General features: G+C 42.3%; 3 protein-coding genes across 9 annotated transcripts; 1 reads left to right on the top strand and 2 right to left on the bottom strand.

Annotated features, from left to right (window-relative positions):
- On the top strand, positions 1 to 9,188 carry l3mbtl2 (L3MBTL histone methyl-lysine binding protein 2). 6 transcript variants are annotated; one of them, XM_026351811.1, is made up of 18 exons: positions 1 to 18; positions 862 to 1,302; positions 1,462 to 1,576; positions 1,749 to 1,882; positions 3,668 to 3,743; positions 3,866 to 3,936; positions 4,356 to 4,473; positions 4,578 to 4,712; positions 4,841 to 4,929; positions 5,089 to 5,335; positions 5,683 to 5,753; positions 5,884 to 5,988; positions 6,170 to 6,317; positions 6,541 to 6,623; positions 6,841 to 7,075; positions 7,377 to 7,433; positions 7,546 to 7,710; positions 7,797 to 8,639. In XM_026351811.1, the coding sequence occupies exons 2-18, from the start codon at positions 961 to 963 to the stop codon at positions 8,177 to 8,179; spliced, it is 2,574 nt and encodes an 857-aa protein (XP_026207596.1). In that variant the 5' UTR covers positions 1 to 18; positions 862 to 960; the 3' UTR covers positions 8,180 to 8,639. The 6 variants fall into 6 exon arrangements, 5 of the variants coding, with proteins under 5 accessions (XP_026207596.1, XP_026207595.1, XP_026207597.1 ...); XR_003298309.1 differs by lacking the exon at positions 1 to 18 and adding an exon at positions 9,083 to 9,188 and having other exon boundaries at positions 31 to 1,302; positions 7,797 to 8,289; XM_026351810.1 differs by lacking the exon at positions 1 to 18 and adding an exon at positions 31 to 136.
- On the bottom strand, positions 9,087 to 13,780 carry chadlb (chondroadherin-like b). Its single transcript, XM_026351816.1, has 11 exons — positions 13,719 to 13,780; positions 12,261 to 12,437; positions 11,971 to 12,165; positions 11,715 to 11,870; positions 11,481 to 11,626; positions 11,062 to 11,343; positions 10,767 to 10,986; positions 10,351 to 10,624; positions 9,852 to 10,264; positions 9,584 to 9,750; positions 9,087 to 9,423 (listed from the first exon to the last, which is right to left on the bottom strand). The coding sequence occupies exons 2-11, from the start codon at positions 12,435 to 12,437 to the stop codon at positions 9,120 to 9,122; spliced, it is 2,334 nt and encodes a 777-aa protein (XP_026207601.1). The 5' UTR covers positions 13,719 to 13,780; the 3' UTR covers positions 9,087 to 9,119.
- A 349-nt stretch (positions 13,781 to 14,129) lies between these two features.
- LOC113156840 (ran GTPase-activating protein 1-like) lies at positions 14,130 to 20,299 on the bottom strand. Of its 2 annotated transcripts, none has more exons than XM_026352207.1 (16): positions 20,229 to 20,299; positions 19,773 to 19,891; positions 19,537 to 19,664; positions 19,132 to 19,191; positions 18,775 to 18,954; positions 18,519 to 18,653; positions 17,981 to 18,139; positions 17,783 to 17,896; positions 17,589 to 17,688; positions 17,318 to 17,402; positions 16,995 to 17,160; positions 16,696 to 16,779; positions 16,486 to 16,588; positions 16,232 to 16,320; positions 15,909 to 16,030; positions 14,130 to 15,242 (listed from the first exon to the last, which is right to left on the bottom strand). In XM_026352207.1, the coding sequence occupies exons 2-16, from the start codon at positions 19,882 to 19,884 to the stop codon at positions 15,158 to 15,160; spliced, it is 1,722 nt and encodes a 573-aa protein (XP_026207992.1). In that variant the 5' UTR covers positions 19,885 to 19,891; positions 20,229 to 20,299; the 3' UTR covers positions 14,130 to 15,157. The 2 variants fall into 2 exon arrangements, with proteins under 2 accessions (XP_026207992.1, XP_026207993.1); XM_026352208.1 differs by having other exon boundaries at positions 19,773 to 19,904; positions 20,229 to 20,291.
- Between the last annotated feature and the right edge of the window lie 188 nt (positions 20,300 to 20,487).

Below are 20,487 nucleotides of genomic sequence, written 5' to 3'. Positions count from 1 at the left end.
GCTACGATGACGACAAAGGTAGGTGACCATAGTACAGTGCTGGGGGGTTAAAAGAGAAAACTAGACAAACTTATATGCAGATTGTTTGGTAGATGTACGAAACAGTCATCAAAGTGACTAAATATCATTAGTCTGTGTGAGTAGCCATTAAAAGTAATAACAAGACGAACTGGTGTTTAATAACTGACCAAGCATGTCATTAGCAACCTTAGCAGTTAGCTACTGTAGCATGTGAGCTAGTCACACTTTTGTTTATATTTTGTCTAGCTTGCTTAGAAACTTGTTAGTTGTAACAGCTTGTACACAACAACGACTTAAACAGCAAAAACCCTTTAAACGTGTTTGTTGCTGTATATGTAAAGGCCGGTAATGACTTGTACTGTGTTCATATATTTATTAAATATACTGTATCACTTCTAGTTTGTAGAAATGCTTTGTCTAACGTTGAATGTATGTTTCGTTGTTTGTTGTGCGTGTTGCGTTTGTTTGACTCTATTACAGACAAATATAATATAAGACTCTAATCAAGTCCACATAAGTAATTAAACTGTATTTTCATGGAGGTTATTCGAGCTGTTGTTAGCTTGTTTACAAAAGAGAACATTGAAATACACTTAATAAAATGGCCAAGATGGTAGGGACGTTATTTACAATTCATTTCACTCGGTGTTTAACACCAAGACATTCTCCAAGAATCCACAAGGATATGACAGTGTGTGGTCTATCATTTAGCTGTTGAATGTTTTCTCATCTTTACATGTGTGTTAAAACCTAGTCACCTAAAAATCTGTACCACAATTTTTGCAGTAGCATTTAAAAACTTACTTTAAGTGGCAACACAATTGTTATTTTCCCCTGCAGAGATCGTAAAGCAACTCCCAGCAACTTAAAGAAGATCAGCTGCACTGGCTGTAGGTTTTGCTTTGGACTCGGTGGCTCTCCTCTATTTGAGAACACAGGATGCCCTATCACTGTGTGGCATATGGATGTGGCAAAACTGCAGAAGATGGTGTGACACTGTTCAAATTCCCCAAGCACCCCGATGAGTTTCGCAAATGGGAGAAACAGGTCCAGCGCTCTCGCACACAGTGGGTCGCCACACCCAACTCTCACCTCTGCAGCGAGCATTTTGGCAAGGAGTATTTTGAACCCAGACCAGCTACGGGGGCTCTGAAGCTGAAGCCGGGAGCAGCTCCCACAGTGTTTGTCCGGCCTCACTGTTCCTCCTGCAATGGAGTGGGCTGCAGTAGCTGCCTGCCTGCCATCCAGCGGCGGGGCATTGTAGCTGAGTATAACATTACTGTGAGTAGTTATTGTCATAGGTCACTGCATAGAAACAGAGGGGTCCTGCCATTCTGAGAGCTTTAAAAAAAACATCTAGGAAGCGTACATATGTACACAGTCTCTTTATGTTTCTTTAAAGCTGTGACATTTACTATGGTTCTTGTTTTTTCATTGCAGGGCCAACATAAGGAAACGGCACCCATTCAGTTTGATGATACTAGCGGAGGTGAAGAAGAACATGTGACTGGAGGAGGGGTGAAGCTGGGAGAAAAAAACAGAGAAGAACGACCAGGTGAGATGCAAATAAGATGCAGAAAGAATATGTTTGAAATGTTTTTAAGACTGGTTATCTGAATGTCAAAGGAGTAAAAAGAAGTGTCACTTCTCTACAAAACACCTGAAATTTAAAAAGCCATATCTGTGTATGCTAACAACGTGTATGATCGCTTCATATGTTTTTACAGTGGTGTGTGAAATGTGTGGCACCACCGGCAACATTAGCACCTTCTTTTCGAAGACCAAGCGTTTCTGCAGTACGTCCTGTTCACGCTCCTATTCATCAAACTCCAAGAAGTCCTCCATACTGGCACGACTGCAGGTGAGGAAAAATGTGCTTCACAGGCTAGAAATGAAATGGAATATTTTTCAATTTAGCATACATTCAAATCACAATCTAAATTGCTGTTTTGCCGCCACACATTGCTCTTTTTATGTCTTTACATTTACATTTAGTAATTTAGAAGACGCTTTTATCCAAAGTGACATACAAGTGAGGTACAAGGTATAAAGGAAAAGGCAGGGTAAGCGTATGGAGGTCTTGTCTAAAGACTCCTACTGGAGTTAGGCTGCAGCAAGGATTTGAACCCCAGTCTCCTGCATGAAGTCTTACCACTACACTGTGCAGCCACATTTGTTCATTTCAGTGTTGGACTGTTGGGGGCATCAAAGCAGCTGCACTTAATTGCTTTTTTAAAGAATAAGTAGCGCAACGTCATGGGCATTTGAAATTTCCGTCTTATATGAAACACAGACTCTTCTAAGTACTTAAGGCCTTTGCTCTCGTGCTCCGCTTCCATCAGCACATCTGCAGTGCAATCAAGGGTGTGTGTTTTGATAAGATAGTACAACTTTTCTACCAGCCTCATATTGATGACTGTTAACTGTACACAATGTCGTGAGCTCAGGTTAAGTTTGAGGCTTACGTTGGACAAGCAATGAAAGAGCAGCAGAGCATTTGTCACCTGAGAGCTGAGAGGTGAATTAATACAGTTTAAATCAGCACACATTCATCAGAGGAACTGGAACTCTCTCTCAGTTTATTCAGGTGCACATTTCTATCATCACATTTCCTCCACTTGGCCACATGGAGGCAGTGTTTCGCAGCCAGCAGCTGGTCAGTGGCAGCAACAGGGCGAGGAGAAGAAGAGCAGGACCGCGCTGGGCTTGAAATCATCGCACCGACCTGAGGGGCTCCCTGCAGACGTGGTTCCGTCTTTCCTCGCAGTAGTTTGATCAGGGACGTGTGTTTCCCACCGCAGCCATGGTTCACAGATGCTGCGTCGAGAGCTGCTTGAGCACGAAGCGGCCGGACCTCGCCTTCCACCGGTTCCCACTCGGCGACCCGGACAGACTGAGGCAGTGGCTCTTTGCTCTGAACATGGATGGAAACACTCCCCTCCACGTCCTCGGCAAGCTGTTCGTCTGCCAGAACCATTTTCAACCCGATGACTACAACGACAGCTCGGATCAGAAGAGCCGCAGGGGCCGGCTCCTCAAAACCAACGCGGTGCCCACGCAGTTCCGACACACGGACCCCTCCGAGACGGGGGACCCCACCGCCAGTGTCATTTACCTGGACCGGCTGGTGAGGCAGAGCCGGGAGGATGGTTGGATGTGGGGACGTTTCTCGATCCCAGCCCCAGTTTTATTATTGTATTTTATGAATGAAGTCAAACAAGATGGCAACTAAGTGGATCACAGTGAAACCTAAAAACAGAATCTGGTGTTTGTCATTAGTGTTGCAAGGATTTGTGGCTGCAAAGGTTCATTACAGTGGATAGTTGAACTATTTATTGCACAGGCAAGAGATGCACTTGAGTCCAAAGTACAAAGCAGATCACAAAAATGTATATGAGAAAGAGGGTTTTACAAAAAGATCATACTACATTCAATACACCATGTGCAAGTACGAACAATAAAAGATCTCTTGTCCTTCATTCACGTTTTATTATTATTTATTTGTTATTTATTTAACACCTGAACCTGAACAGTGAACGTGCACTGTCAGAAACATCTGCCCCACACACACACACACACACAGGATTTTTGTGCCTCAAACAGCTTAACAGATTTTTATTGTATTCTGTTTTGTTTGTCTCTTCAGGGAAAGCCCCCGTCGAAAAAAGCTACTGTGCTAAACAAGGTGCACAAAACTGCTGCAGTCTCAGGAGCACAGGATGGTGAGGTGACCACACACACACACACACACACACACACCAAACTAATCATATACCACGGGTCACTCGAGAATCATTTCAGATGCATTTTTGATTTAAGTTTTTAACTTTTATTTGATCTGTAGCCGGTTTTGAGTGGGGCGCCTACTTAGAGAAGGAAACCTCTCTGGCTGCTTCTGTCTCCTGCTTCAGACACGTGAGTCCTGTCTGCGATGTCGAATTACACTCAAAGATTTGTCTGTAATTTTGGGGGGAGGACTAATTAAGTCAGATTAAAACTTAATCTGTGCACACATCAGTGTGTGGGTGTAAGTCTAGTTTAGTGTTTTTACACACTATATAGTGTGACAGTAAGGATCTTGTCATATTGTCACATATATGGGGTTGTATCTGTATTTAATAAGCAGAGAGAAACCAGAAAACATGTTTTAATGCTTTGGACTTGTCTATAGATGTATCTTAATTTTCTTTTATGTACACTAATTGTAAAGAAAAGTTTGGAACTGAACTATTATGAAGTGAAATAACTCCACAATAATTCCAAAAGAATCAGTTCAATGCAAGAAAAACAAATTAATTGTAAAGCACATAAAACCTGTCTGACCATCTCTACAGGCTCCGCTGTGCGACCAGTGGGACGACATCACTGTGGGGATGAAGGTGGAAGTCCTGAACACTAACGCTGTCCTGCCCAGTAAAGTCTATTGGATTGCTACTGTTATCCAGCTTGCTGGTATGTACATCTGTGAATGTATTTTCTTATTCTCTATCAATCTTAAAATCATATACTAATAAATGACTCGAGGTGTAACATTTTATCTTCTTCCCTGTCTTCAGGATACAAAGCCCTGTTGAGATACGAAGGCTTTGAGCACGACAGCAGCCACGACTTTTGGTGCAGCCTCGTTTCGGGAGAGCTGAACCCAATAGGATGGTGCGCCATGACAAGCAAACTGCTGGTGCCACCTCAAGGTGAACCTGAATCACACCGCCTAAACATAACAACATAAATATGATATCATAATTTGACTTTATCAAAGACTGAACAATTAAAATGTTGTTGTGAATATGTTGCAATTTGGCAAATCGTGTGTCCACAGATGTGAAGCAGAACATCCCAGATTGGAAAGAGTACCTGATGAAAAAGCTGGTGGGGACAAACACTTTACCTGTTGACTTCTACCTGAAGGTAAAACTGGCTCAGATCAGACTGAATTATAAGCCTGATTTTGTCCATCTTTGTTTCAGATCAGTAACATATTACAATTAATTTAGTCTTCCTAAATTAATAGACACAATTAGCATAATAATCTGTCCTGTTGTCATTGTTCTCCTGGTTTCTTCCCAGCTGGCAGAAAGCATGAGGACCTCTTTTAGAATAAGCATGCGTGTGGAAGTGGTGGACCCTAAACACGTGAGCCGGACCCGCTTTGCCTTCGTAGACTCCATTATTGGAGGCCGTCTGCGGCTGGTGTTCACAGACCAAACTGATGCCCCTGAAAATGTCACGTCTGATTTCTGGTGCCACATGTGGAGCCCCCTCGTGCACCCGGTAGGCTGGTCCAGCCGGGTGGGTCATGCCATCAAAGCACCTGGTAGGTCTCACATTTAGTTTATCAATGGATATGATCGGCAGCATGAACTCTAGATATAAAGACAAAGAAGAAATGACACGCATGCTTGAATAACATCGGTTTCCCTTGAGGCTAAACCGCCAAGCCCTGTCCTTGACAGGACAGTGAGAAACCAGCTGGTTGGGTTTGAGGTTTTGTGTTATGGAAGTTGCCAAATACACCAGTTTATCTACAGTAGACTATTTATGTTATGACTGTCCACAGGTGTGTTATTATAAATTGATAATTTTAGGATCAAACTTAAGCTTTTAACTTTTAGTTTTCCTCACATGGCAATAAATTTAGTGGTCTAACTTCTTTTTCTATAGGGAATAGTTGGGAAGCTTCTCCAAGTAGTTTGAGGGGTAACTCTGACAGTACGTTCCTGCTCTTTAAAAAGGTATGAAAGAAGTTCATCAACTCAATTTACATCTGTTATTATACTAATATGTCAGTGTCAGACAATAAGCTGATGTTGCCACACGTCGCAAAGTGCAGCTTTAGAACAGCTCTCACCCTGTGATCCACAGCCGAGGACCGTTTACATGCAGGGAGGTTTCTTTGAAGAAGGAATGAAGCTGGAGGCCATTGACCCTCTTAACCTTGGCAATATCTGTGTGGCAACTGTACACAAGGTAACATAACCTTTTATCTTATAATTTGGTGGTATTGTTTTATTTTTATTGATTAATCTTATTAGTTAGGTGGTAATCCGCTGTTTTAGTTTAGTTACCAGTGATTAATGTAAGGGTCATCTGGTTTAAATCATGTCTTTTAAGTCCTACCCCATTGCTCCTTTCCCGTTTCTTCCTCCAGCTGCTGTTAGATGGTTACCTGATGGTTGGTATTGATGGCACCACATCTAAGGATGGTTCTGACTGGTTTTGCTACCATGCTTCGTCCCACGCCATCCTGCCCATAGGCTTCTGTAAGAAGAACAACATCCCTCTCACTGTGCCTCCAGGTAAATATAAATGTGATTTTTTTGTCTGTTTTTGTCCCACTTTGCAATTCAGCTCATACTTTTTAAACCCACGGCTTCATTCTGATGGTGCTGGTTCACCTTATCATATTTCTGTTGATCAGTGTTGTACATCTGTGCAGAGAAACCACAAAGTAAATTGAAAATAAGTTGACCAGTCTACTGTGAATTGCAGTAATTACACAATGCCTCTATTTTTTGGCAGGTTATGACCCTCTGACCTTCACCTGGGAGAAATATCTGAAGGAGACCAAAGCTAAATCTGCACCAGTACATCTGTTCAATGCTGTAAGGCAGGAAGTCGTACTCTCACTTTCTTTTACAGTATTAATGTGATAAGACCCACAGTTTGTTTCTATTAGTCATGAGTTGAACATATAAGCACATGAGGGCAGTCCTATTCTAGTAAAATGTGCAAACCTTTAATTATATAGTTTTAATTTTGTAAAGAAATTGAATTTTTTTTTTCCAGCAGTATATGAACTTGCAGTGTGTCTTTCCTCAGGACTACCCAGGTCATGGTTTTTCCCCCAACATGAAGCTGGAAGCTGTGGACCTGATGGAGCCACGGCTGGTGTGTGTGGCCACCGTGAAACGCTGCGTGGGCCGTCTACTGCTCATCCACTTTGATGGCTGGGACGATGAATATGACCAGTGGGTTGACCACCAGTCCCCAGACATCTACCCCGTCGGCTGGTGTGAACTCATGGGCTACCAGCTCCAGCCGCCTCCTGGACTCGGTAAAAATCTAGTGTTAATATGTCATTGCATTGCAGAGAGATGGGCTTAGGGCCCCTTTATTCTGATTGTTGTGTTTGGTTTGACCTCTAATTTCGGACTATTCCCTGAATTAAACACAGCTAATTAATCAAACAAGGCAGAAAGCTTTCCACCTTTCCAATCACAACTATACTTCTTTGCCTTATTCTTCCAGATAGATAAAGACAGATAGGAACCGATGGTGCTGGTTAGGGTTATAGAGATTTATTGGACCCTGTATAAAAGTAACAGATGTTTTATTCTGTTTTCCATTTGATTTAGTCACAAACCAGGAAGCACGGAACAAGAAATGCAAGCCCTTTATGTACGGGAAAAAGAGTACGTCCTGTCTCTGAATGTACATGAAGTCTTGTTATTTTCTGTTACATAAGAGTATTTATTTCTTAGGCTAAAGGTTGTGATGCATCACCTCTAATTTTTCTTTTGATAGAAAAGAAGTATGCAAAGAGGAGGCTGTCTGATGAGCAAGCTCAAGATGATGCTGTTCAGCAGCCCCAGGTCATTAGTAGTGACAGTCCCCACGGGCAGGTAGAGTGCAGTCTACCTCCAAAGGTACCACTCATCCAGCCCAAGAGTGAGCCAGAGGAGCAGGAAAGTACGTGGACAATTCTCATACGACATGTTTCACTTTTTACATTCTTGTGAGACACTTGTGGTGATATGAGATTTCTGTGTCTGCAGTCTTTGCAGTGCAGGTCAAAGTGGAAGAGGTGGAGATGGAGATGCCCATTGAACCTCCAAACAGCCCTCAACAAGTCTGTCTGGGTAGAATCAAACAGGAGGAGGGAGAGGAGCAGAATAAGTCAGAACTGCATAAGGAGTCGGAGCAAACCAGTACGGGAAATGTATCGCTCAACAAGACGGGGGAAAGTAAAGGCAGAGGTGAAGAGCGGCGATCATTAGAGGAGAGCTTTGGTGGCGAAAGCAGCATGGCACAGAGTGAAGATGATGGAGCAGAACGGGACCAAGAGGAGGAGAGCAGAGTGAATGACAGTGTCATGGATGGATTGTCGGAGAGTAATACTAAGCACAACACCACAGGAGAAGCTGGAATGGAGGGATGAGATGAGGATCTGCTTAAAGATCAGAGAACTGTGACAAAAGTGGAAAGAGATGATTCCATGATGATGAAATAAAATAATAATAACAAAAATAACTAGAGCAAATTAAACAGGTACGTTACTACGGAGTGTTAGTGCACATTTTAAATAGCTTAAAGTCATAATCACTAAGATTTCACACGGCCACACAAACCCACATTGTTTCAATAAAAGTCAGACAATACGAATTGCAGCCACAGTCAGATTTAATTGAACACTAAATAGCAATGCTGACATCAGTGGGATTTCTTTCATGACCATTTTAAGGATCATAATTTTAAATACTCTATGCAAGTCATGACTGATTATAGTTGAATCAGTTTTGCAAGTTTTAAATCTACCTCTCTTTTAGTTCCACTACACGCTAATGTCATGTGCAGAGCTGATTCCTTTTGACTTCTGTTGTTGTAGTTAAGCTTATCGCTGTGATTTTTTTTTTTTTTTTTTTTTTAATATTCAGATGTGTTCTTATTTTCTCAAAAAAATTATATAAAAACAAAATACTGTTTCCTCCATTTACTGACCCGATGGCTATCTTTACAGTGGGGACACGGCTGAGGTGTAGTGGTTAAGAATAACTAGCATGAAGCCAAAGACTGTAAAATGTCTGATCAGGTAACAGCATATGTGCTTCATTTGTCTCTGTGAAGCAGCTAAAGCATGACAGGTTTTAGTCTAACCAACATTATCTCAACTGGGAGTGCAAGTCTAATGTTGTAGATGTGAAACAGGGCAGTGATGACAGTTTCTACAATGCTGTATTTATTGTACTGCTGTAACTGGCTGATGGAAAACTGACTGCAGCAGCCAGTTGAGTCTGTGGTTTAACCTTGATTTAATCCTTAACTGTTTTCTGTTTATTTGAAGGTTTGGTCTCAAAACATCAGTGTAGACAACAACCCATTCAAGCCATGGTTTGTCTCTTGGTGACTCTTTTCTTTGCTGCTGCCTGGTTTTTGTTTGGGCTCCTCCGAAGTTTGGATTTGGCTTTAAGTTTTTTGACTTGCCAAGGGCCGCTAAGGGGCTTTGGTTTGGGTTTGGTTGGTTTGGGCACTTTAGCGAGCTTAGAGGTTACTGTGGGTGCGAAGGGGAGGCTTTCTCCACCGGGACACGACTTGAAGACATGGACGTCCTTGACCCTGCGGCCCTTCAGCTCAGGGGGATTGGCACAAGTGGCTCGCACCTTTAGGTTGACTTTCTCAATCCACCTACATTTGGGGAGAGAGAGGGAAAAAAATTAACAAATAAATAAATATACAAACCACACTTACAGACACAGTAAAAAGAATGATGTTAAACACATGTTTGGGCTCAATTCTGTTATTTAAATTGTAATTATTCACACTTAGTATGCTGTAAATGTCTTACATGCGTAGTGGCAGCAGAGGGCAGTCACACATCAGAGGATTGTTGGCCAGGTTGATGACCTCCAAAGAAGTGAGAGGGTGGAGGTCAGGCACCTCCTCCAGCTGATTGCCCTCTAGGAAGAGACTCCTCAAACCTGGACCCAGGCCTGCCAGGGAGTTCTGTGACATCTAGTGTGAGAGAGTATTCAAAACTTGATGAAATTGAATGCTTTTTGGACAAAGATAATTAGACCTAACGTTGAATTTGCTCACATGTATATCCCACACACCTTCTCCAATCCCATATTATCCAAATAGAGCTCCTTTAGTGACCTCTCCAGTGGTTGAAAAGCGTTTGGCCCCACCCAGCGAATTGAATTCCCAGACAGCCTGAGGTCTCTGAGGTTTCCCAATTTGCTCAGCGCTTCTGTAGGCACCTCCTTCAGCTTGTTTCCTCCCAGGTGGAGTGTGTCGAGGTCACTGGCCTGACTGAGAGCCCTGGGAGACACTTGACTGATGCCGTTCCCAGTGAGGTAGAGGGCTCTGAGGCCCTCGGCCCCATTCAAGATGCCCGCTTCCAGTTTGGTAATGGTGTTGTTCTCCAAGTGAAGAGCGAGCAGGCCGGGCACCAGTTTGAAGGCTCCTGTGGGGAAGCTGGTGAAGCGGTTCTTCTCCAGGTGGAGGTAGGTCAGCTGAGGCAGACCTGTGAATTTAAACTTCAGAAAGTTCACGCTGAATCATTTCAACACTAATGATCAAAGGAAATTGGATTTCTGGAAAAACTTCCACCTTTAAATGCATTTGGGCTGAGGGAGGTAAGGTCATTCTCTGAGAGGTACAGGTAGATCAGACCCTTCATGCCACTGAAAGCTCCATCCTCGACCTCCACAATCTTGCAGCGCTGCAGGTGCAGGGACACGACCTGGGCAACGCCTGGGAAACTGTTACTAGGGATGTAGTGGAAGTGGTTGCCACGCAGATCAAGGAGGCGTGTGCTGGGAGAGAAACCCCGAGGGACTTTGGTGTGACCACGGTTCTCACAGGAGGAGTGGTGCGTCTCAGCCTGAAGACAGGAAGGTGATGGAGACATAACTCCTCACAAAATCATAAACAGCTGTGATCAGGGCTGATGAGGTTTAGTTCTACAAATCTTTATCAAAAGGTTTTCCTTTGATCTAACTAGTCTACCTGACACTGGTACTTACCTCACAGACACAGTTGGCAGGACACTTGACCCTGTTCTCTGGCTCTTTAGTGGGTGGAGCCATGATCCTGGTTGCCTCTTCAAACTCTGCCTTCAGCATGGCCTCCTGGCTCTGACAGCGCAGCTCTGGAGGGTAGACTGCGTCCAGGTTCTCTCCAGCGAGATGGGCTGGTCCTCTACATGTCCCCAGCAGCTTCACCTTCCTTTGAATCGCCCACTCCCTGTAGTGTAGTGAAAACAAGTGTTAGGATAGATATTAGTCAGTAAGATACAGATTTAGAATCTCCTGTTCACACCTGAGCGGACGCAGGTAGCAATTACAGTAGATGGGGTTCCCGGCCAGATTCAGGCGTGCAAGCTTTGGTGGACCTTCAGAGAAGGGCTGGATGACACGCAGCTGGTTGTGACTGACGTCTAGGTGGGTGAGACTGGGGCATTTTGATACAGCTGTGTTGACCAGTTCCTGCAGGGACATGTGGTCTAGGAAGAGGTGGGTGAGCTTGGCCATGGACACTGCCTCTTCTCCCAGGTAAGTCATGGGGTTATAGCTCAGATCCAGACGGGTCACCTCTGGCAGTCTGGGTGCAGAAAGAAAGAAGTGTGAGGTTTACATTATTCATATCTGATTTGCAGGTGTAGACATGTTACTGTTAACATGCTGACATTAGCTATTTGTTTACTGTGGCATATGTTGTATCTTACCAAGCGACTTTACCTGGTCATGGTCTCAGTGGGGAAGAACTGCAGCTCGTTGTGGTCCAGACTGAGACGGGTCAGCGTGAACAAACCAGCGAAGGCCTCAGTGTCCAGGTAGTTCAGAGAGTTGTGACTGAGACGAAGCAGTTTGATGTTTTGCAAACCCTGAAAGGGAAAGAAGTTGGCCGAGACGTTTCTGTTAGTAGTTTGTCGCTTTGAGGTATTTTGCTCATGCCGTTGTGTGTATGTGTACCTGGAAGGCCAGGTTGGGAATATAGACCAGCTGGTTGTGTGTGAGGGAGAGCAGGTTGAGGAAGCCTAGCTGGGAGAAAGCTCCAGGCTGGATTTCTTCTACTCGGTTATGGTCGATCATAAGCTGCTTCAGCGAGGACAGACCGTCGAATGACTCCTAGGAAATGTAAAAAACACAAACACAGGAGACTTTGATTTATCCTGCTGCATTAAGGTCTTTTGGCTCATTGTGGGAGTTGCTTTTGCACTGTTAGCACCTGGTAGAGGATCTCAATGTTGTTGTTTGCCAGGTTGAGAAAGACCAAACGACCTAGACCACGGAAAGCTCCTTCCTTCACTCTGCGGATGTTACAGCGCTGCAGGGAGAGATGAGTCAGGTAGGGAGTATGTCTGAAAGCCCCGGTGGGTAGCTCCTGGATGTCATTGCCTCGAAGATCCAATTTCACTGTGATCTGTAAAGAGACGGAATTGAATATTACATGAAACAACACAGGAACTAGTGTTCACCGAGTACAGAAATGTTTGTTTCTCTGAGTGGATGTGAAACCTCATCAACAGTAGGAGGAACGTCTGTCAGGTTCTTGTTGACGCAGGTCACAGCGAGTTGGATCTGATCGCAAACACACTGCTGCGGACATTTAGCTGCGTGTGCCGCAGGGATGCAGAGGAGCAGCAGGCCGAGTAGTGGGACCCAGAGGATGTCAGGACAGAGCTGGGAGTTCATCTGAGAGGGAGAGTAACAGCAGGTATAATTCAGGATCAACAGCCTTTACTGAGGCTCCTCTCTGACAGCGACGCAGTAAAATGAACTGTTTAGATTTTAGAGGTCAAAGGTCAACATCACAATCCCCTCATATTCATCCAATTCTTGAGGAAAAAATCATAAACTGTGTGAGCATTGAATCTTTTAGAAAACAAAAAGCAGCTGGGTTATTTTATTATGTCAGGTGTCTAAGATGTTTTCAGATTCAAAAATGGATTCATCTCTAAACCTTTCAGGTGGTTTCCAGCAAATTAAATGGACGAATAATAGACAAAGCAAAATGATGTAGAGTGTATGATGAATTTAACAGGACACCTTAACCCACATTATTTTACTGTTATGTTCTAAAGCTCAGTTTGTTAAAACCCATCTCCATCATGGGGATTAGAGTCCTTTTGGTCAGATCAGGCCTCGCTAGTTTTCACTGGAATGCCCTAAAACCACATTCCCATGTCGGATCAACAGTCTTGATCCGCAGGAATGGACAGGAAAGCCTCACAGCTCCACACTGAAATTTCTCAAAATGTTGACACGGTCAAATGGTGCCATTCCCAAACCTTTCTGTCAAAAACTGCTGCACCAAATCCTCACAGAGAAACAGCCTGACAGAAACCCAGCAGAGCATGGAAACACTGTCATGTCTCATTCCTCTGGATGTTATGTACATTAACTGGTAAAATCCATTTGAAGGACAGATCATCTGGAGCTTTGGAAACCTTGTCTTCTAGCGGCAGTGTTTGTTGTCAGAGACTCCAGAGCTTATGAAAACTCTTTAGATTTTAGCAGCACATGTAGAAACAGGTCAGGAAACTAGAGATGGAGGAAACCCCCCCCCCCCCCCTCCCCGGACGAACAGTCCAGACCACAGAGGAGCTGCCGCGCACAAAGACGCACAGTGTCCGTCTCGGCTGGTTTGTGCCAAAATGCGTTTCCCCTGAAAAGAAAAAGTGTCTTCTGTCCAGAGACGATGAGAAGACTGTTCTGTTAGCCCTGAAAGCTTTTACCTGAAATCAGGATTTAATCAAGTATTTGGTTTGATAATATTTAAAACAAAAAGAAAAATGGTAAAATGCCTAATAAATAAATAAACAGCAAAGCGCTTCCACATGATTGGATAATTGAGCAACTGAGTATCGGAATGGGTTTTTCTTTGGAGGGTGACATTTATCTGTCACCATTACAATAACTCGACACGTTGTTTACATGAAAACATTTGAACTCCTGTTTTACCCACAGACTCACCGTGGTTGCCTCCAGCTGCAGGTCGTTCACTGGTCGCTGCCTCTCAGTCTCTGCTCCCTCTGCAGCTCTTCCCCAGACTGTCCCCCACCCAAAACAAACTCTATTTAGCCCTTCACACACACCTCCCACCTCTGGAGTCTGCACACTGCTCTTCTCAGCTTGTTAAAGAAATGGTTCCTTCAAAAAAAATAATCGTTTGTCAGTAATTGTACTTCAGACAGTTTAGTATTAAAAGAAGTTTGTAGATTCATCTTCTTGTTGGTACAGCTTCTGTATACTCCAAACCCATGGATTTGTTTATTCCAGAAAGATATAAATGAAGTAAGTACAGTTTTCTTTGATAACTGAGTGTAGTAAAATGCACCATAGTGCCCCATCATTGAGCAAATACACACAAATACGGACAAAGAGTTGAGCTTGTTGAATTTGTTGTATTAAAAAACATAAGACAGTTCACTACAAATGAATATATCAGATAAAAAATTATCCTGATGATATAAATTCCACATTTTGCCAAATGTTATTTGGATGATGATCTAAATGTCATTAAAGTGTATTCCACTGTCATCCTATTTCTCTTACATGCTCCATAATATCACGATTAACATCATATACAGATACATGAGGTAACGCACTGCAGATGAACTTGTGCAACACTTCTACAGTCTATTTTTCCAATAAGACAGATTCTGGATCTATTCAAAAAAAGAAAGTAAGAAACTACAGGTAAAAGTGATTCTGGTCCCCTGAACTGGATTTTGACTGTGTTCAGTGAAGGCTGATGCACACATGCGCTGCTTATTCAGGTTTTGTGTCTGCGTCAGCCCCTGCACATCAAAGTCTGATGCACTTGGACGTCGGACTTGACCTTATGAGCAGCGAGTAATGATTGTGATTGGACAAACTGCCCTAAAAGTTTGTCTTGTCTTGAAATTTAAAATCAAACAACACAACATTCAATGCTCCATTTTCTCAGCTGTGAAGGGAATTCAATTTTTTAGTTGTGTAAAAGTTGAATAGTGTGAAACAAATCACAACTAAATACAAACTAAGTATGTTGCCAGTTGTTACAGATTGATATTAGCAAGTCAGCTCGACTCATGAGTACAGTCTCTTACATCTTTTACACACTAACCACAAGGTTATCTGATATGTAGATCTATGTTTTTTTATTTATATTTTCTATCAAAAATATAAGTCACAAGTATAAGTAGAAAAATAAAAATTAAGACATTTTTAAAGTCTTCATCAAACCTTCATTAAATATACAAATCAGGAGTGGATACAAAGCAAGTGGTTGTCCTAGTCCCTTTTTCAAGTGTAAAGCATCCCTGTTGGTTTTGTTAATTAAAAGACTTCAGTACAGGGTGTGTGTGTGTGTGTGTGTGTGTGTGTGTGTGTTCTCCAGTGTTGGTCTTTGCAAAAGCTGATCAGTGGAATCAGTGCTGGTTGTTACACGTCTTCTCCAGAGCAGAGTGCAGCCTCTCTCTGGCACTGCTGCACGACTTGAGAGCCTCACTGTTCCTGCAGATGCACACAACCATACGCAGTGTGAGGGTGAGGTTTGGAATTATAGCTGTGCTTCAACAAATATAGTTGCTAACATGTTCACTGTTCGAGCCATGACACTATGGGCGAGACTCAAAATTATAGAACGATATTTTAGGGAAATTTGTGATAATACAGGCAACAGCATTAATCAGTACAAACAAATAAGAGCATATCCCACTTCCTATCAGTGAACTACTTTTCTTAAATGAGTTTACATGTGCAAGTAACCAGGTTACTCAGAGAAAGCTGAATTTAAATGCACTTAAACAATCTGGTTGGTTGGATTCTGCACATACATACAGAAAATCTGAGTTCTCCTCCATCAAAAATGAACAACTTATAAAAACAGACCATTGTTTGTGTCTGGTTGTGGCAAATATTAGTTATTAGTGTCAAGTGACTGGTTCAATCCATTTCATACTTCTTCGCAGTGCAAGACTGATGTCACTGAAACAAAGCTTTGTTTGAATGAATTAACCCATTTTCGAGACAACTAGTGAAGTGTTTTAATACTGGTTCATTGCTTCATTTGCACATCACTGGTAAATAGAATCAGAAAACAAGCATCCAGTCATAGCATAATACAGCGAGGAGATTCTACTCAGAGACGTGAGTTAAAAGTTAGAAAAATGTTCTTACTTGGATACGAAGGTGTGAAGCAGTGAGACGTGGTGCAGGGAGAAGTAGTCCTGCTGGACAGCATGTTCCAAACACAACAGCTGACCTGAGACCAGCGGCACCTTTTTCATTTTCCCTTCTCCCTGAAACACAGAACAGATTCTCCAAATTGACAGTTCGCTCATCCACTGATTTGGGTTTTTTCCCCACAAAATATACAGCTTTCCCTAACGTTAAATGTATTAGTTTCATGATTTACATGTCTTAACTGTGATTGACTGTCATTTCAGGGAGGTGTACTTTATTTTATTTCTTGAACTTCATCACATACAGCAGCACTGTACCTTAAGGAGTCCCATCTTGACCAGCAGCGTGGAGAGGAAGCAATACGACTGAAGGGTGGTGCCAGAGAGAAGCTTTTTCAACACAGCATCTGTGGAATGACACAGCGCAGTAACAATTCATGCAGCGTCAAAAAACTGTATGTTCAACACCAGTGTAGTATTTTTCTGTTTTCTGCCACTGGGTGCGTAACTTGTCAGATACTGTACGCTACACAGTTCAACAATAACATGCGTTAAAGTAGCATTTTATTCACCAATAACTTCAAGGACAGCTGCCTTGTTCTCAGGCTCCTCATTGTACAAAGAAGCAATTTTCAGAAAAATATCAGCTGCCTTGTTTGGGTCAGACTCTTCAACCTGGAGAGACAGGAGATGCAAAAGAATTTAGTTTGTACATGTAAACATCAAAAATCGATCGTTTTCATTATACAACCAAAAAAAAGTCACTTCAAAAAAATTCTCACCTGTTGGTGCAGATTTGTCCTCATCTCTCCGAGCTGAATAAGCTTCTCTGCAGAGGGGCAGCTGAGGAAAGACATTATCTCTACCTGAGAATGGACACAAGTCACAATCAGAAACATGGAAAGAATCTAGTTTTAATGTTGTTGAGTATGTCATGACATTATGAATTAATGTAATAATGAAAGAAAAATTGTATAAAGTGAAAATACTGTTCAGGCTTTCAAGTTAAGCACAATATGACACTAGTTAATAATAAAAAATAACTAAATAAAAAATACATAAAATATATCTTGTATCATACCGAGCACTGAGGTTTAGTAGGGCTGTCTTCTTTTCTTGTCACTCCATTTTCCTTCACAATTTCATAGTCATCCTCGTGGTCTTCATTACATTCATCACTAGCATCATCATCATCATCGTCGTCGTCATCATCCTCTTCTTCTTCATCAGGTTCTCCCTCATCATCACTACAGTGAAAACATTTTTTTTCTGCTCAGTCATCATTTAGTTGCTCATCAGAGATACAATTTGTTGTTGTAGTGAAGAAAGTGGACGATAGCTTCAGGACAGAGTCACTGGATTACTCTACATCACACAAACAATGTAAATTATCATGTAAATTACCTAAGTGATGCCAACATGTCTCCTTTGTCCATGTTCTCCATAGCTTCTCTCAAAGCCTCACAGCCCTCTTCTCCTAGACAGTTACCTGTTAAGAGTCACAAATTTCTCATTTTATTTTCTGGTTTACAAAAATCTAAAATCTTCATAATTTCCCCATTTTTGTTTACATTTAAACTAATTCCATAACTTTTCTTTTTTTTTTAATTACCACAAGACCACATGACACCTCAGGTAACAGATGCAGCTAAACTGACACCAGCAGCGTGCCTACCGTTCAGATCCACCTTCTCCATGTGAGGTTTGTCCACGACAGCCTGAGCCACCACTAGAGCAGCAGCTTCTGTGATTTCACCAAATGACAGATTCAGCTCCTGGAAACAAGGTTTATAACAGACAAATATAATCTGGCTGTTTATAAACCAGACACAGACAAACACAAAGCCCAAAACATAAATGTGAACAGACCTTGAGGATCGGCAGTCCCTCTGTCAAGACAGCAGCGAGGGCGATGGCTCCTTCACTGCGGACCAGACAGTCACCAAAGTTGATCACCTGTATGTTCCTCAGGACCCGCAGAGCCTACATGATGGACAGGCAGAAGCCATGTTTAGAAAATAAATTTGTCTCAAATGCACTAGATACCTGGAAACAAACAAGCCTCACCTGTGCCATGGCCAGTGTTCCTCTCTTTGAGAAAGTGTTGTCATTCAAGTTCAGGACACGGAGTTCTGGGTTGTGCTGCATGGCTAAAGCTAATGCCACCACACCTGAGTAGTTGATACCATTCTGTGGCATGTGGACTTCCTCCAGGCTGCCTATGAACTTGTCCAGAAAAACTAAAGAGTTTAAAACACTGTACCTAAGTGGCTTCTTTATGCATCTTTACTCTTTGTAATCACATAATTTTAGTACAAATACAAAATTAATGCCACTACAGTTTGAAATGTCTCAGAAATGTAATAAAATGTAATGAACAATCGTGAATCACAATTACACAAATACATATATAAGTTAAGAGTTTGAATACATGTTGTAATACATGACTTCTCAACTTTTAAAGAGTGTTACTGCTCTTACTTCACGCTAGCATCAAAACATCAAATTAACAACTTTGAAAGACTTACTGTAGTTTTATAGTGTTAGTTCATGTATTAAAACACATATCAATCAATTTGTATCTATTAGTGTTTGGTAGGCCCACCTTAAAAGCCTTGGCTAGGGCGCTGGCTCCTTCATTTTCCAGGCGGTTCCTTCCCGCAACGAACACTCTCAGTCTGAGTGGAGCTCCGAGGGCTGATGACTCTTTGTGGCACTCAGTCAGAGCTTCAGCCAGGATCTACACAAATGAAACAGCACCATTACTTTCAACAAATCCAATTCTGTGTGGAACATGTATAAAGTATTATACTATTTGTCTTTATTATCTGAAGGCTTTCATTTGTTGTTTGTAAACACACCTTTCCGCCACCAATCCCCATACCACAGTTGTTGAGCCTCAGCTCCCTTAAGGTGTGGCAGGAAGGGCTCCTCAGCAGCTGCTCTATTCCCTTCACACCATCTGGCCCGAAGGCATTATCACTCAAGTCCAACTCGGTCAGCCTGGCTCCTGCACTCATTATTGCACTTCCCAGGGACCGCTAGTTAGAGAAATGTTAAATGTATTCTTAAAATTACTACAAAAAAAACAAAACATGAAGTGACTAAAACATGTGTTACATGATGTGTGAAATGTGTATTCATGGAAGATGTACTGTATATTAAATCATTTTATCACAAATCTTGAAAATCCAATGAACAGTGGCTGATGTTCTCACCAGAGCTATTGGGATTTCAGAGCGCAGTCTTCCAGTGAACATGTCACTCCAATAGCATCTCTGTAAAAGCAAAGAGTTGTTAAGAAAATAGTGACTGGTGTGAAAACAAACTATAGTAAAGCATCAACCTGCGCTACTACATGCACGAAAGCACTAATTAGCATTCATCAAACAAATCTGAATATCTAGTTATAGTGAGAAAGAGTTAAGGTGGTGCACTGCACAATTTATGGGTGAGCTTCAGCCATCTACAACATCAGCCTAAATCCATGATAATGTACTGTTTATTATATTAATGTCTCCACATTCAAATGTTATTACCAGTAATACACTGAAATTTTAGCTGGCCTCGGGTTATGTATGGCTTTAGATCATAGCTAATTCTAATTATGAATTAAAGAGTACCTGGAGCTGGTCTTTGCTCTTCAGAGCCTTGGCGATGGCTTGAGCTGCCTCTACTCCCAGAGTGTTCCCCTCCAGGCGCAAAGCTCTCAGATCCTTGTACAGCTCTATCTCACGAACCAGCTCCTCCACTGAAAGCACAGTTATCAAGTTAAGAGGTCTGAAATGGACAGGGACCTGTTCCCTGATGTGAACAGTACCTTTTGTCTACCAAAACTAAATGACTCTTTGCTTCTGACCTGATTCTGCGTTATCCAGCTTCAGACCCAGGCCTTTATAGCTCAAGTCTCCATCTCCGACATGGGTTTTGGAAAGAGCATCAGCCAGCTGAGCAATGTCGTCTGAGGCCATAATGACTCTATAGAGACATACTGAAGTCAGATCACAGAAAGCGGGACTACATTTTAGTACCATTATTACCAAATTAGTAAATAGTACAGTGATACATCTTTAAGAGTATTTTCTAACATCATTCGTTTAAACGACCAATCAACAACCATTGCATTAGCTTTTTAGCTTCACCGGTGCTAGCTAGTAATAGTGCGCAACATAGGAAAACGTTGACCATTAGTTAAACTAACGATGTGACCCGGAGTTCTAACTTTCTAAAATGACTTATCGTGTTTCTCAGCCTCTGGAGAAGTCATGAAGCTCTCAGCGGAAGACAGAAAGCTGCTGTTAATATGGACATTTACCACAAAAAGTCGTTTCCAGTAAAATAACAGCGAACACACGCCGCTCCTTCCGCGCTGCGCGCCGGCTGCTGAAGCATGTGACGTCATGCCGCTCGTCTTCTTCTTCTTCGTTGATTCTAATAACGTCTAATACAATTAATCGTCAACAGTTGCTTTAGCGCCATCTGCCGTCACTGCCTCAACTAGTTTTTCGTGTGGCGATATGTTGATAGCTTGTGTTCCTATTATACCCTTATTTACTACTTTGACGAATTTGTAG

The sequence above is a fragment of the Anabas testudineus genome, chromosome 19 (assembly GCF_900324465.2).
Source record: "Anabas testudineus chromosome 19, fAnaTes1.2, whole genome shotgun sequence".
Taxonomy (NCBI): domain Eukaryota; kingdom Metazoa; phylum Chordata; class Actinopteri; order Anabantiformes; family Anabantidae; genus Anabas; species Anabas testudineus.
This window is presented reverse-complemented; position numbering and strand designations above follow the sequence as displayed.